Source organism: Mobula hypostoma, chromosome 4 (genome assembly GCF_963921235.1).
Source record: "Mobula hypostoma chromosome 4, sMobHyp1.1, whole genome shotgun sequence".
NCBI classification, from domain to species: Eukaryota; Metazoa; Chordata; class Chondrichthyes; order Myliobatiformes; family Myliobatidae; genus Mobula; species Mobula hypostoma.
The window spans coordinates 137,269,966-137,285,994 of NC_086100.1; the positions used below are offsets into that span (position 1 = coordinate 137,269,966).

The 16,029-nt window shown below is 41.6% G+C and overlaps 1 protein-coding gene across 4 annotated transcripts in view; it reads left to right on the forward strand.

Annotated features, from left to right (window-relative positions):
• The window catches only part of inpp4b (inositol polyphosphate-4-phosphatase type II B), an 805,146-nt gene that overhangs the window by 560,973 nt on the left and 228,144 nt on the right, over positions 1 to 16,029 (forward strand). For all 4 annotated transcript variants that reach the window (XM_063046598.1, XM_063046596.1, XM_063046599.1 and 1 more), the window contains one exon: positions 8,502 to 8,581. In XM_063046598.1, coding sequence (XP_062902668.1) covers positions 8,502 to 8,581 — 80 coding nt within the window. The remainder of the gene's footprint in view (positions 1 to 8,501; positions 8,582 to 16,029) is intronic.

The following is a 16,029-nucleotide window of genomic DNA, read 5'->3' on the forward strand; positions in this document are numbered from 1 at the left end:
TGGGGGTGAGAGCAGTTGCACCACTAATCAGGGACAACATCACAGCTGCATTCAGAGGGGACTCGACGGAAGGCTCGCTTGTGTATGGGTAGAACTGAAAAATAGGAAAGGTGTAATCACTCTGATGGGATTGTACTGTAGATTGCCTCCCCTCACCCCAGTAGCTACCAGGATATTGAGGAACAGGTATGCAGGCAGATGAAGGAAAGGTGTAAAAACAATAGGGTTGTTGCATGCAGTCTTCAACTTCCCTAACATAAACTGGGACCTTCTAAGTGCAAGAGGCTTAGGTGGGCCAAAATTTGTTATGTACATCCAGGAGGGTTTCCTAAATCAATATGTAGATAGTCCAACAAGAGGAGGGGCTGTATGGACCTGGTGTCGGGTACTGAACTTGGCCAGGTGACCGACCTTTCAGTGGGTGAGCAGTTGGAGAACGTTAACCACAACTCTTTAACTTTAAATACAACTATAGATAAGGATGAGTATGAACTTTGCAGGAAAGTATTAATTGAATTGAATTGAATTGGCTTTATTTCTTACATCCTTCACATACATGAGGAGTAAAAATCTTTGTTATGTCTCCGTCTAAATGTGCTATGTGCAATCATAGTAATTTATAATAATTTATAATAAAGAGAACAGTCAACGTAACATAGAAATACATTCAAATCGGCGTGAGTTAAACAGTCTGATGGCCTGGTGGAAAGAAGCTGTCCCGGAGCCCATTGGTCCTGGCTTTTATGCTGCAATACCATCTTCCGGATGGTAGCAGCTGGAACAGTTTGTTGTTGGGGTGACTCGGGTCCCCAGTGATCCTTCAGGCCCTTTTTACACACCTGTTCTTGTAAATGTCCTGAATCATGGGAAGTTCACAACTACAGATGCGCTGGGCTGTCCTCACCACTCTCTGCAGAATCCTGCAGTTGAGGGAGGTACAGTTCCCATACCAGGCAGTGATGCAGCCAGTCAGGATGCTCTCAATTGTGGCCCTGTAGAAAGTTCTTAGGATTTGGGGGCCCATACCAAACTTCATCAACCATCTGAGGTGAAAGAGATGCTGTTGTGCCTTTTTCACCACACAGCTGGTGTGTAAAAACAAACGTGAGATCCTTGGTGATGTGGATGCCAAGGAACTTAAAGCTGTTTACTCTCGCAACCCCAGATCCATTGATGTCAATAAGGGTTAGCCTGTCTCCATTCCTCCTGTAATCTACAACCAGCTCTTTTGTTTTTGCAACATTGAGGGAGAGGTTGTTTTCTTGACACCTCTGTGTTAGAGAGATGAGTTCTTCCTTGTAGACCACCTCGTTATTGTTTGAGATTAGGCCAATCAATGTAGTGTCGTTGGCCAATTTAATTAGCAGATTAGAACTGTGGGTGTCGACACAGTCATGGGTATACAGGAAGTAAAGGAAGGGCTTAGTACACAGCCCTGAGGGGCTCCTGTGTTGAGAGTCCAAGGGGTGGAGGTGAGGGAACCCACTCTTACCACCTCCCGGCGATCTGACAGGAAGTCCAGGATCCAGCTGCACAAGGCAGGGTCAAGGCTGAGTTCTTTGAGTTTACTGTCGAGCCTGGAGGGAATTATGGTGTTGAATGCTGAACTGTAGTCCAACAGCATAAGCACCCTTCTTCTCCAGATGTGGAAGGACGCAACGTAGAGCAGTGGCTATTGCGTCGTCTGTTGATCGGTTGTGTTGGCAAGCAAATTGTAGGGAGTCCAGTTTGGGTGGTAGCAAGCTGCAGATGCAGTCCTTGACCAGCCTCTCAAAGCATTTGCAGTGCAAATTATAAGAGCATTAGTCAGGAACTAGGAAGAGTTATTTGGGAACAGCTATTTTTGGGCAAGTCCACATCTGACAAATGGAAGGTATTTAAAGACCAACTGCACAGAGTACAGGACAGGTATGTTCCAGTCAGAAGGAAGGACAAGGATGGCAATGTGAGAGAACCTTGGATGGTGACAGAAATGATGAATTTAGCCAGGAAGAAAGAGGAAATGTATGTAAAGTTTAGGAAGCTAGAGTCAAATGAAGTTCTTGATTATAATCAAGCTAGAAAAGAACTTAAGAAGGGAATTAGGAAAGACAGGAGGGGCCATGAAAGTCCTTGGTCAGTAGGATTAAGATAAATCCCAAGGCATTCCATGCATACACCAAGAACAAGAAGATAACTAGGGACAAGGTAGGACCACTCAGAGGTAAAGGGGGGCAACATTTGTTTGGATGCAGAGGATGTGAGTGAGGTCCTTAATGAGTACTTTATATTAGTATTTACCAAGAAGAATGATGTGAAGGATGGTGGGATCAGTGCTGCGCAACTTGATATGCTTGGGCATTTTGAGGTAAAGTCGGAGGTCGTGTTCGGGTCTTGAAGAGCATTAAGGTCAATACATAACCTAGGCCTGAGATTTTGTGTCCTCCTCCCTAGCTATAGACAAAGTCTCCGAGGATTAGTGAGTAGCTAATATTGTTCCATTGTTCAAGAAGGGAACCAGGCATAATCTTGGAAACTACTGACTGGTGAGTCTCACATCAGCGGTAGTGAAGTTATTGAAGAGAATTCTTAGGGATAGGACTTACAAGCATTTGGAAATTAGGAGAGCTCAGGGCAAATCATGTCTTACTAACTTGAGTTTTTTGACGTGTTGCTGAGGGTGATTGATGATGGTAGAGCTGTGGATATTGTCTACATGGATTTTGGTAAAATGTTTGACAAGGTCCATCATGGGAGGCTCATCCAGAAGATTAAGATGCATAGAGTTGATGGTAAATTGGCCATCTGGATACAGAACTGGCTTGCCCATAGAAGACAGAGGGTGGTGGTTGAAGGGACTTATTCTAGCTGGAGGTCCATGTTTCAAGGTGTTCCGTAGGGATCTGTACTGAGGCATCTGCTGTTTGTGATGTACAAGTGTATATAAATAACCTGGATAGAAATGTAGATGGGTGGGTTAGTAAGTTTGCAGATAGTACAAAGATTGGTGGTGTTGTGGATAATGTAGAGGACTGGCAAAGAATACAACAGGATAAATCAGCTGCAGATATGGGCTGAGCAATGGCAGATGGAGTTTAAACAGGCCAAATGTGAAGTGTTGCTCCTAGCTAGGTCAAGTGCAAAAAGTCAAGGGCAAGATCCTTAACAGTGTTGATGAGCAGAAGTATCTTGGGGTACAAACTCATAGCTCTCTGAAAGTGGCTACACAGTTGATCGCTGATTAAGAAGGCGTATAACATGCTTGTCTTTATTAGTGGAGGCATTACGTTCAAAAGTCAGGAAGCTATGTTTCAGTTTTAAAAAGCTCTAGTTAGTTCACATCTGAAGTATTGCATACAGTTCTGGTCACCCCACTATAGGAAGGATGTTGAGGCTTTGAAGAGGGTGCAGAAGAGGATTACCAGAATTTACCTGGGTTAGAGGGCATGTGCTATCATGAGAGGTTGAACAAACTTGGGTTGTTCTCTGTACAGTGGCGAAGCCTGAAGGGAGATATAATAGAGGCTTATAAGATTATGAGAGGCATAGATTGAGTAGATAGACAATATATTTTTCCAAGGATTGAAATATTTAATACCAGAGGGTAAGCATTTAAGGTGAGATGGGCTTATTTCAAAAGAGATGTGAGGGGCAAATTTTTTACATAGAGAGTGGTGGATGCCTGAAATGTACTGCCTGGGCTGGAGATGGAAGCAGAAATGCTATAGACTTTAAAGAGATGTTTAGATAGACACATGAATGTGAGTAAAATCAGAGGATATGGACATTGTAAAGCAGAAGAAATTAGTTCACAGCCATTAGATTAATTTAATTGATTTGGCACAACGTTGTGAGCCAAAGGACCTGTTCCTATGTTCTATCTGATCTCTGCCCGTGTCTTCCTCCACTGTAAGTAATCTGCCTTCTACCACTCACACTACAGCCACAAAGTTAAATATATAGAGGCTGTGGACAGGAAAAGGACCGCGGTAAACAAAAACTTTAAAAAAAAACAAAGGGTTATTAGTTGATGCTTCACAGGTCTCATTCTCACAGTGGCATAGCGGAGGTGTGGAGAATCTTTATTTAGTTGCTGTGCAGACAGGAGGAGTTAGTATGGAGGCATTTGTGGACCAAGGATAACAGTGTGAAATCTTATGCAGGTCTGTAAAGGTTGCTGTAACAGCTTGTTCTTATAAGGAATTAAACATTAAGGTTTTGGATTAAGTCTGCTGGAATGATGAGCTGGGCTTGTGTAAGGAGAGGGGGTGCAGTGAGATTTTTGCAGAGATGTTGGAAAATTCCAATCTGAAGGTGATAAATGCATCCATGAGAAATGGGTAAGTTAATTTTTCAGAGACAGATCCGATCTTGAGTAAGCATGCAAGAAGGAATCTAAGACTAGAACGTACAATGATAATAAAATTTACAGAACATAGGTAAACACTTGCACAAATATATTAATTCTATTTGATTGTTGCACGCATCATTGTATAAATTCATTTATGTTCCTATGCATTCGGTTGAAAGCAAACTGCGATCTGAAGAGCTGCTGCTTTGTGCAAAACATTAAACGTGATAGAAATTAAATTCACTATGCTTTTCACTGTTTTTTTTGTTGAGTTTTTGGTCTTTGTACTGGAAGCCATGCGTGGTAATCTGTCTTCAATCTTATGATTGGTACCAGAGTTAAACATGACTGGAGGTATTGTGTTGACATTCTGAAGCAATGATAAACTTACAAGGAACAACACAGTTTGTGACTTACGAAGACATGATAGATCCTATTGTACTGAAAAATATAAAAAACTTAATAGGACACAATATCCAGGATAATATACTTTATGTCCATCCAGAAAGGTCATGGTTTATTTGCAAACTATTCATATTTTGATACTTTGAGGCAGACCATATCCTCCAGACTGCAACAGTTTTGCATTGCTATTGTACAGGTGTTTCAGAGGAAACCGAACTTGATGAGGGTGCATCCATTATGGTGGTGTACTCTAATGATGTCAAGAGCTCCACATGGGAAATTGAGTCATGCTGTTCTGAGAGAAATTGTTAATCAACAGTCTATGGCCATTCCTAGATCAATTGTGTTTTATTAACCCAAGTCTGGAAATAAATCCAATGTAAATGAATTACCTTAGTTTAGATTTGTATCCAGGTCTGATGGCATTTACAGGTGGCCCCCGTTTTCCGAACGTTCGCTTTACGACACCTCGCTGTTACAAAAGACCTACATTAGTTACCTGTTTTTGCTAACAGAAGGTGTTTTCACTGTTACGAAAAAAGGCAGCACACGCCCGAACAGCCAAGCTCCTCCCCGGGAACTGAATTCTAGCCGGCATTGCTTAAACACATGCTTTATCTCGATTTATTTTGTGCTTCCGTTAGCAAGATGAGTTCTAAGGAATTGGAAGAGCCTATAAGAGCTCGTAAGGGTGTTATACTTAGCGTAAAACAAGACAAAATTAAGCGTTTCGATCGTGGTGAACGAAGTAAGGACATTGTCCATGCGTTGAACTTGCCTGCGTCCACCATTCGCACTATTTATACGCAGAGAGAAAGAATTTTGAAAGCTGCCGATGTTACTGTTGGTTCTGCTCATAGCAAAGTGGTCTCTCTTAGTCAGCATCCAATAATGGATAAAATGGAAAGTCTATTGCTTGAGTGGATTGATGGGTGTACAAAGCGTGGTGTTCCGTTGTTTTCTTACACTTAGGGAGAAATCAGTCAGTCTTTTTAATAAGCTGAAACAGAAAGCACTGGACGCTGGTGATAAAAGTGTTGCAAAAGTGGAATTTAAAGGCAGTCATGGGTGGTTTGATCGGTTTCTGAGGCGAGGGCAGCTTCATAGTTTAAGCAGTGGTCCCCAACCTCCGGGCTGCGGACCGATACATTACCGCAAAGAATGCAGTGGTGCAGCAGTAGCCGGGACGCACCCAGCACGTCTTTAAGAAGAAAGCTGAAATAATCAAGCTAATTAATTAGGTGCCGCCTGGCACGTAAATGTCGGCCCAGATCAGAGGCGATTGCCCATTGTGTCAGGTGGTTATTTGTATAAGCAAGTGTTTAACTGTGACGAAACTGCAATTTATTGGCGTCTTCCCGATTCCGGTAAGTGAAACTACACTGTACATACATATTTTCTACTTTATATAGGCTGTGTCTTTTTATGTGTTATTTGGTATGATTTGACAGCTTCATAGCTTAAAGGTTACTGGAGAAAGTGTTTCTGCCGAGAGCGCTTCCACGAGATTTTCGCTGCACTAGACAGTGGTGCAGAAAAGTTATTTCTACTTTATATAGGCTGTGTATTTATCATATCATGCCTGCTTTTACTATATGTTACTGTTATTCTAGGTTGTATGTGTTATTTGGCATGATTCTGTAGGTTTTTTTTGGGTCTGGGAACACTCAAAATCGTTTCCCATATTAATAAATGGTAATTGTTTATTCACTTAACGACATTCTGGCTTATGAACCGTTTCATAGGAACGCTCTACCTTCGGATAACGGGGAAACCTGTAGACTTGACACCAAGAACACCCCCTCCCCACCAGCTCCATACCATGCCCCAAGTCCCAATCTCAGTCACTGTGCTGTCAAACCTATAAGCTCCAAGTTCCTGGTCAATGATTGCTGGTACCTGAAGTCCCAATTACTTAACTCTACCCCCCTCGTTCCATTTCCATCTAGCAGCCCACAGGGTCCATGAAGCCTTGGCTATGCCCCAGGAACATAGCGCTAGCTAATTTGTTTCAGGCAGCATGTTTTCAAATGTAATTATGTGCCTTTTTGGTGATGTTGGTCATAAGATCATTAATACTCGACAGTATTATAATGAATGGTCTACAACCTAAATGGTTGTAAGTTTGTCTTCATTACTCTGTTTGCAAACAGGTATCTAAGTTATTGTCTTATTGTATTGATTTCAAAAAGTAAGTACAATTTCCTGCACATGACAGCAATAGGTTGCATGTTCCTGAACTTCTACAAAGGCAGACGGACTCTCAACCTATGGTTTGAAGCATGTTGATATAGCAATGGAAAGTTTGAACTCACAACTAATTTATTTAATTATACTGCATCACAAGTAACATTTCTCTGTAGACAGTATGTCTCCACAAATGTGATTGTGATTCTTTTATTGACATACAAGAGGCATATCAGACAGAGGAAGATAATTTCTGAACAGATTTTGTTTTACTAATATGAGCTGGAATATTTTTGCCCAATGTGGCATTCTGTCGACTGTGGGTATCTGCAGCAGTGAGGCCTTAAAGATCCCAAGTAAAACACTCATTCTCTGTTGAGTTAGGCCATCTTTGTTTGTACGGTAGTATTGGAACTGGTCTTAAGGAACAATGATCAATTTGGGTCACAATCGAATAACTCCAATTTAAGATGCATTAGTTAGATGGAGGCAGAGTACAAATATGTGGTGCTAACCAAGCTGAATTGCCAGTTCAGTAGCCTTGGGCTCAATGGACAGTGGGAGGCACTATCCTCAAAAGAAAAGCTACCTCAGCAAGGGAAAAAAACATCTGCAAGAAACATATGTGGATGATGGGAGGACAGTGGAGAAAGTTGATTTAAAAGTTAATTTTTTAAATGTTAGATGAATTTTGATTTAAACTTATTAGCTGTCTATGCATATATTAACTTCTGCTTCACACCAGCTGTGAGGTAAAAAAGGCACAACAGCACCTCTTTCACTTCAGACGGTTGAGGAAGTTTGGGATGGGCCCCCAGATCCTAAGAATTTTCTACAGGGGAACAACTGAGAGCATCCTGACTGGCTGCATCACTGCCTGATATGGGAACTGTACTTCTCTTAATTGCAGGATTCTGCAGAGAGTGGTGCAGACAGCCCAGCGCATCTGTAGTTGTGAACTTCCCATGATTCAGGCCATTTACAAAGACATGTGTGGAAAAAGGGCCCGAAGGATAATTGGGGACCCGAGTCACCCCATTCACAATCTATTCCAGCTGCTACCATCCGTGAACAGTACCACAGCATAAAAGCCAGGACCAACGGGCTCTGGGACAGCTTTTTCCACCAGGCCATCAGACTGATGAACTCATGCTGATTTGAGTGTATTTCTATGTTACATTGACTGTTCTATTTATTATGTTATTATAAATTACTATGATTGCACATTTAGATGGAGACGTAATGTAAAGATTTTTACTCCTCATGTATATGAAGGATGTAAGAAATAAGGTCAATTCAATTCAGTTCGATTCCTCATCAACACAGAATGTCAAATTTCTATTCCTTGTTTAGTGATTCGCCAATGGCCTTTAGTGAAAATAGATACTCTGCTGTCATGAAGAAAATTAAGCTGCATGTTATTGATAGCTCTGTCACTGATGTGGCAATTTTTGTGAGATGGGGATCTATCCTGCTATTTTCTTCTTCACCTCCATTATTTTTTAAACCAAGTCATATTTTGAAGCCGTCATGCTTATGGGTTTTAAAGCTAATGAAGACATTCTTCTCTATATTGCAGCGAAGCTTCCTGGGCTCTGCTACGTTTACTATAGGTGATTTGCTGAAGTCAGAAGAGCAAACGCTGACCATAAACCTAAGGTATGTGCTTGTTAAATGATGAGATTGGCCTCCTTGCAATGATGGTAATGTGCAAAATCTATATATAACTTCAAGATAGGCAGATATTTAATTGACCATTTCTGAACCCCAGTGGTGACTGTGTCTTGTATTGAATATATGTAAGGAGCTCTGTGTGACAAATAGATAAATGCAGATGCAACTGCAGCAATGATTTCTTATAGCTGTTAAAGACACAAATGAAGTGAATTCAAACAATCTCATTTTAGCTCCCAGTAGGTAGAAATCCAGTAGCTCAGAACTACTATTCAGATCACTTGTTAATTAGCCCAGGGTCCCAGTGAATAGGTAGAGAGGCAGTAGCACCAGGGGCTGACGAGGTTTCTATTTGCAATTGCTGATTCATTCTAGGATCAGTGCAGGTGAAGCCCTATATTTATCCTGACACTTGCATGCTCTGTCTGACCTGGAACACTTGAAGCTGTTGTTTTGAGTAAAAAGGAAATGGCTTCTGTTTCTACAAGTGCCTTTGTCCCTTAGTCTTCTCTTTTAAAAAGGCTTCATTTCATGCATGCATATGCATAAATGCATTAGTTTAAATTTATTTTGAAAAATAATGCATAACACATGTATAAGATGATCAGGTTAGTTATGGCAGGGATGGTAACATAAACAACAAAACATAAAAAGAAGTTGGGGAATTCAGATTTAATATTTTGGTATATTGATTATTTAGATGGAATGTTAGTGATCAGAACACTTCTGTTTATCTGCACTACTGATGATTTTTAATGGGATGCCCAGCACTCATTGTATGTTGCTATATCATTACATGCACTTGACAACAATATAATGACAAAGTCACTCAGCAGTTCTCTCTCTTCTCTTTCCCCAAGCCAAAACCTCTTTCTGTGAAGCTAGTAAACCACTTAGGCTCCCAATGGCCTTGTGAAAACTTGATTTTAGTTTAATTAGTTCTTACTACCAGTGCTCCCATGCTCATCAAAGTGCATTCATGGATCCAGGTTTTCAAACACTGCCAATTTAAAATTCTCATTTTTATGCTCAAATCCCTTCATGATGTTCCTTTCCCCCTCTCCGACAGCACACATCCTATCAAATATGTCTTACAGTCTTCTGTTGGTCTGATTTTAGCCCTTGTGCTCTCTGTATCACTATTGACAGTCTAGTGTCTTCATTTCTCAGAGTCCTATTGAACATCTTTACCTCTTGTCTGCCATCTTATCCTCCTCTGTAGCTTCCTAATCAGCCTTAATTAAACCAGCTTTCTTCGCTCCTCCGAGCACATGGTTTTCTTGGTTTCAGTTTTGTACTATCGTGTTTTTCTGAAGCACCCTGGGCTTTACAGATAATAGACTCCATCCATCAATCTTCTTCATGTACGTTTGTATTTTCAGCCTTTAAAATTTTGGAAATACTCAGCAGATCAGGTAGCATCTTTGGAGAGAGAGAGAGGGATTTTTTCAGGTAGATGACATCTTACTTCACATCTTTAGTAACTCTAGATATATATTATTTTACTGATCTCTCATTTCTGAGAAATATCCTGTGATAAGAGAACAATCACAAGCTTTACCAGTCTATATATTATTAATAAGTTTCAATGTGAATTTCAGTTAATATTATTGAAGTTGCTTTCGTAATGTGTGGGTTTTTAACTATCATGTGTAGTTTGGGTAAAAAAATTCTGTTTCCGAATAATATTACTGAGTTACCTTATTTACAATATAGACTGAACTTTTGCACTTTGCATTACCCAATGATTATTTTAAAGCTGTTTACTCAGCTGTTAATGTTTAAATTGTGGCAAGAGCAAGCAGGATTCAAAGCATGGAAGCCATCAATTAAATTTGCAAAAGTTGATTAAGTGTTAACTTCAGTTTTATATTTGATAAGGACTGTTTCAGAGAATAGATATCTCTTTTCCAGCTGTCTGTTAAAATGTCTATAAAATATGTTGCGTGTCTGCATGTTTTGTTTTCTCTATTCTGTAAAGGGATAAAATCTTCATGCCTATTTGCTTTTTCCATGTGCACCAAAACGCATATTGCTAATGATTGACAGTTTCAGTGCCTCTGTCTTCAAATGATTGTATTTTCATTCGAGTTTTCATTTACAGTATCTTAAGAAAAGTGGAAATAAAACTTGGTATTTAGATGGATATGACTGATTCTAAATGAATGGGTTACAGCTCTAAAATAGGATTTGCTCTGCCCATTCAGCAGGCTTCCCCACCTCCACAGCTGATGAACCCAAATGAATGGCTGAGACAATGCAGTTTGGTGTCAGCGGCATCGCAGGAGTTGGCAGTCAGCATTGAACTCAATTGAGGACTGCATTAGGGACTCCAGCTCTGGATTTTTCCTTGGGGTTTACTCCTGAAGCTTTCCCCATGAGAGGGCGTAGCTGTAAGGCAGCAGAGTTTTGACATCAGAGTCTTCCTTCTCCTAGCTGAACTGCAAACTACAGCTGATGAGCCCCGTCTGCCTGAAGTGACCGGTTTTATGGCACCAGTAACCCACTTTTGCCCCTTCTCCTGTCGGTAGAAATGGTTCTGCCGGGCTTAGTAGTGAAGCCACTTATGGAGGCCAGGAGGGGGATTTGATTCTCAGAGACTATTTGAGATGTAAACTATTGGGAACATTTAACAGGTTGTGGGAACTCATCTCCATAACAGCCTACCACACCCTCCCCGCCCTGCCCCCAGCATGACAACCGTAAAGAAACAGTTAATATATTCTTTTAGTAATTACTCTAATGCTTAAAATGTTAAAGGTTCTCTGATTGTCATTACCATAGTTATTATGAAATCATGGGAAGTAAGAGTAGGCTACATAAAAGGAGGGGTGAGGACTTAGTTGAGTTTCCCTATTCCACACATTTACAATGCCTAGAGCAACATGCTCAAAATGCTGGAGGAACTCAGCAGGTCAGGCAGCATCAATGGAGGGGAAAAAACAATTGATGTTTTGAGCTGAGACCCTTCAAAAGAACTGGAAGGGAAGGGGGAAGAAGCCGGTGTGTGACACCAGGTGAGGGAGGAAGTGGGTGGGTAGTTCCCATTCTGACATATTGGTCCAAGGCTTCCTCTATGGTCATGATGAGGCCAATCAGGATAAAGGAACAACACCTCATATTCCACCTGGGTAACCTACAACCTGATGGTGTGAACATTAATTTCTCTAACTTCTTCCCCCTCCCCCTTCTTTCTTATTCTATTCCCCATTCTGACTCCCCTCTTGCCTGTTTTCTTCTCCTCACATCAACTCTGTTTGATACACCTCCTCCTTCCATTTTTCCCAGGTCCACTATCTTCTCCAATCAGATTCCTTCTTCTTCAGCTCTTTTTCTCTTCCTATCACCTCCTTGCTTCTTCCTTCATCCCTCCTCCCCATCTCTTCTATGAGTTCTGAGATAATTTGGTGAATTACAAATGATAAAAATAAATCTATGAGCCCTATGCTGACTAGTTGCTCTGTTTTGTGAAAATTTGTCATACTATTGCCAAAAGACATTCAACTGAATTAGGTCTTGTGTTGTGGTTGAGCTACTTAATAGATCCTGTGGTGGTCAATGCACTTGATATGGGGGGAGGGTCAGCAGGGTGGGTGGACCCTGAAAGGAGTAAGATAAGTAATGGGACTTTAATTAGTGGGATATCAATCTAGAGTCATGTTAATAAATGTTTGTGCCCTGGGAGTTAAGGCATTTTCCGCAGGTCTGAAGCAGACATGTCATTAGACATACAAGCGCAACCCAGACTGGGAAGTTCAGGAAATCGGCATTTCCCCCGGGAAAGAACTATTTTCAATCATATAGAGCTGAAATAAATAAGCAGCATCTCATCTCTATAATCTTTTGATCTGCAACTTAACAAATTAAAGTTTACTTTCAAAATTGTTTAGCTCTTGTTCTGAAAAACTATTACCAGGTTGTGAAATGAAATCTATTAGTGCAATTCATTTTTGAACTCATTTTCCCTCAGCCTGAAATTAGACTTCCAAAGCATAGTGACATGTTGAACCCGGAAGTTGGATGTGATGAGCCTTCTGTCCCTGTCACCTATTAAGTACCTGTCTACACTAATACAGATCCTATTTTTGCTATGGCATTTCAAGTGCTTATTTCAGAAATCTTAGAAGTATAAGACTGCTTGTCTCCACCAACACCTTGGGTTGAGAGTAACAGGTTTCAACTAAACAGGGTTATAAACTTCTATGTCGAATCCTCTGTAATCTTCAATGTCAGAATCAGGTTTATTATCACCAACATATGTTGTGAAACTTGCTGGTTCTCTGTGTCATGGAAAGATTACTCACTGTCTACCCGACTTATGTCCCTTGCAACTTCATGCAGTGCAATTAAGTCATCCCTCAACCTCCTCCATTACAAAGAAAATAAACGTTATCTATCAAAGTGTTCCTCATAACTAAATTCTCCATCCTAAGCAGCATTGTGGTGAGTCTCCTCTGTACTTCTCCATTGTTGTTGTGATTGGTATTGTCACTTGTATGAAGATACAATGAAAGGATAGTCTTGTATACTCTTTATACAGATCAAATCATTACACAGTGTATGTTTAATGAAACCCACAACACATTTCATTGAACTCCAAAACCTACACACAAAATGCACTGAAACTCTTTACGTAATAACGTCATCACATCTGACCAGTCTTTTTAAATGTCAATGGTTGTGAATTATGTTCATTTCTCCCAATTACATTACCCCACAATAAAAACTGGTAAGAGTTGACAGGGACATGCCATATCTCTTCAGCCTTCTGAGGAAGTAGAGATGTTCATGAGCTTTCTTAACCATGACATCAATGTGATTGATCTATTACAGGCTATTGATGATGTGCACACCTAGGAAAATGAAGCTCTCAACCTCAACGCTACGGACGTACATACGAGCATATGCACTGCTCCCCTTTCTGAAGTCAATGATCAGTTCTTTTGTCGATATTGAGGGAAAGGGTGTTGTGATGACACCGTGTCACAAAGCTCTCTATCTCCTTCCTATACTCTAACTTATCATTATTTGAGAAGCAACCCACTACAGTGGTATCATCTACAAACTTGTAGATGGAGTTAGAGCAGAACTTGGCCATGCAGTCATGAGTGTATAGGGAGTAGAGTTGGGAGTTGACGATGCAGCCTTGTGGAGCACCAGTGTTTATGGTAGAGGTGTTGCTGCTATCCTAACTGATGTTTGTCAGGAGGTCAGGAAGTCACGGATCCAATTGCAGAGGGAGACATTAACTCCCAGGGTCCAGAATTAGGTGATAAGTTTGCTTGGAATGTTAGTGTTGAAGGCAGACTTGTAGTCAGTGAGCAATAGCCAGATTTTTCCTAGGGTTGAGACGTCTAAGACCAGAGGGCATGCATTGAAGGTGAGAGGGGGTAGGTTCAAAGGGGGTGTGAGGGGTACATTTATTACTCAGAGAGTTGTGGATGCCTGGAATGTGCAGCCTGGTATGGTGGTAGAGGCAAATATATTGGAGGCTTTTAAGAGACATTTGGATAGGTACATGGATGTAAGGAAGATGGAGGGAGAGGGTCATGGTGTGGGTGGGAGGGATTAGTGTTTGGGTGTTTTTGATTTGCTTTTTATCTGGTTCAGCACAATATTTAGGGCCAAATGACCTTTTCCTGTGTTGTACTGCTCTATGTTTTGTAGGTATTCTTACTGTCCAGATGATCCAGAGGTGAGGGTAGGGCCAGGGAGATGGTATTTTCCATAGAATGGTTTTGGTGGTAGGCAAATTGCATTGTGTTGAAGTTGATGAATGCCATGGTCAGCCTTTCAAAGCACTTCACAATGGTAGATATGAGAGCCACCAGACAGTGTTCTTAAGGCACATTACCTTGCTTTTCTTGGGTACCGGGATGGTGGTAGTCTTTCTGAAGCAAGAGGAGACCACAGTCTGAAGCAGGGAGAAGTTAAAAATATCTGCAAACACCCCTACCAGCTGATCCACACAGGATCTAAGGATACTGGCCTCGGGCACCATTTAGACTCAATGCTTTCTGCAGGTTTACCCTCCAGAAGACTGATCTTATGTCTGTGATGGTGACTATAGATTCAGGTGGTACTGGAGGTTGTCAGGGTGGCTGGTGACATACCTATTCCCTTCTATTGAAAGTATGCATAGAATGTGTTGATCTCATTTGGAAGGGATATGCTATTGCCTGTGATGCTGCCTGACTTTGCTTTATAGTCAGTTACAACATGTAAGTTCTGCCGCAGCTGGTAGTTGAACTGATACTCAATTTTGGACTGTCTCTTAGCATCTCTGATAGCTTTACAGAGGTCATGTCTTGATTTCTTATCAAGGTCAGTGGCACCTAATATGAATGCTGCTCACCTAAACTTCAAAATAGAGTGGATCTCCTAGTACATCCATGATTCCGGTTTGGAAACACCCGGATTGTCCTCTTTGGTACACAGTTCTCAACACACTTGCTGATCAAGTCTGTAATGATAGTGACATATTTGTCTAGGCTATAGCTGAGTCTTGCAACAAGGACCAGTCTATTGACTCAAAGCAATCATGTAGAATCTCACCTGTTTCTTCATTGAGTTATACAGATGAATCTCATCCATAGAACTTTCTGTTCTGGATCCTCAAGCTTCAGCTTCTGTCTGTATGCAGGGAGTAGGAGCACAGGCTGATGGTCTGATTTACCGAAGTGTGGTCAAGGAGGTGGAGACGTCATAAGCGGTGTGTGAGGAAGTGGAAGCGAGGCAAGCGGGCAGGAGTCCGTGCCAGGAAAAAAGCAAACCCTAGCCGGCCGGCTCTCCTGTCCATTCTGCTCTCCAATGTCCGTGCCCTGGACAATAAATTGGACTACATCCGACTCCAACGAAACACTCGGCGGGAGTACAGAGCCTGCTGTACGTATGTTTTCACAAAAACATGGCTCTCCGATGTAATCCTGGACGCTGCCATTCAGCTAGACGGGCTCGTCTTGTTTCGAGCAGACAGGGATGCAGCTCTTTCCGGTAAGACTCGCGATGGGGGCTTGTGTGTCTACATCAATACGGAATGGTGCGAGAACTCTGTGCTGGTTTCAAGATACTGCTCAACGCTAGTGGAGTTTGTGACTGTTAGATGCAGACCATTGTATTTGCCACGGGAATTCACCACTGTCCTTATAGTCGGTGTGTACATTCCCCCCAGCGCTAATGTTAAGGAGGCGCTCTGTGAACTGTATGGGGCTATTAGCGAACTGCAGAATGCACACCTGATGGACTGTTTATTGTCACCGGAGATTTTGACCATGCGAACCTTAAATCAGTGCACCCCAAATTCCATCAGTATGTGGACTTTGCAACGAGAGGGGAGAACGCGTTGGACCTTGTTTACACGAACATTCCTGACTCGTACCGAGCGGAGCCCCGCCCCCACCTCGATTACTCAGACCACATCTCTGTTATGCTAA